General features: G+C 38.7%; 1 protein-coding gene across 1 annotated transcript in view; it reads left to right on the top strand.

Annotated features, from left to right (window-relative positions):
* The window catches only part of LOC110024714 (calmodulin-binding transcription activator 4-like), a gene marked incomplete at its 3' end in the record, with an annotated part of 118,150 nt that extends 117,617 nt beyond the window's left edge, over positions 1 to 533 (top strand). Inside the window, 1 exon segment of the mRNA XM_020724834.1 lies at positions 237 to 533. Within this exon segment, the coding sequence (XP_020580493.1) occupies positions 237 to 533 (297 nt within the window).
* Between the last annotated feature and the right edge of the window lie 116 nt (positions 534 to 649).

Here is a 649-nt window from a genome sequence, read left to right as displayed (position 1 = left end):
TAAGAATCGAGTGGTATCTTTGTATATCCTTCTTTAAATCACTACTTTGTAAACTAGTAAACTACTAAACCCTAATGCAACTACTTAACCAGAAAATGCCAGTTATCAGCAACATGTGCAGAGATTCTGCATAAGCTTTAGGGGTTTTTAACAACAAAAATCTATTCAGCATCCCCTTATCGAAGAAAGAATTAATGATTGATGTCATCTTAACTGAAAAATGGTGAATTTCGCAGGCTCATGAGAGAGGTCATCAGGCTAGAAAGAAGTACAAGGAATTACTTTTGACGGTTAGCGTGCTTGAGAAGCTTATCTTAAGATGGCGCCGAGGGGGTGTCGGTCTACGAGGATTTATCTGTGAATTAGATCCGGCTAACGAGGGAGAAGAGGAAGATGACATAACCAACATTTTCCGCAAACAGAAAGTGTATGCTGCTCCTGAACAGGCTTTCTCGAGGGTACTTTCAATGGTGGAATCTCCAAGGGCAAGGCTGCAGTACCGTCGTATGCTGCAATGTTATTGCAAAGTTAAGGTAAAATATTGGTGTTACGGAGATTATATTTTTGTTTAATTTTATTTCCATGATCAAAATTTAGTGTCTCAAGTGCAGAATTACCGGGCTTCAGATTTTGTTATGTTCACCTTTTT

Source organism: Phalaenopsis equestris, unplaced genomic scaffold, assembly GCF_001263595.1.
Source record: "Phalaenopsis equestris unplaced genomic scaffold, ASM126359v1 Scaffold000270, whole genome shotgun sequence".
Lineage (NCBI taxonomy): Eukaryota > Viridiplantae > Streptophyta > Magnoliopsida > Asparagales > Orchidaceae > Phalaenopsis > Phalaenopsis equestris.
This window is presented reverse-complemented; position numbering and strand designations above follow the sequence as displayed.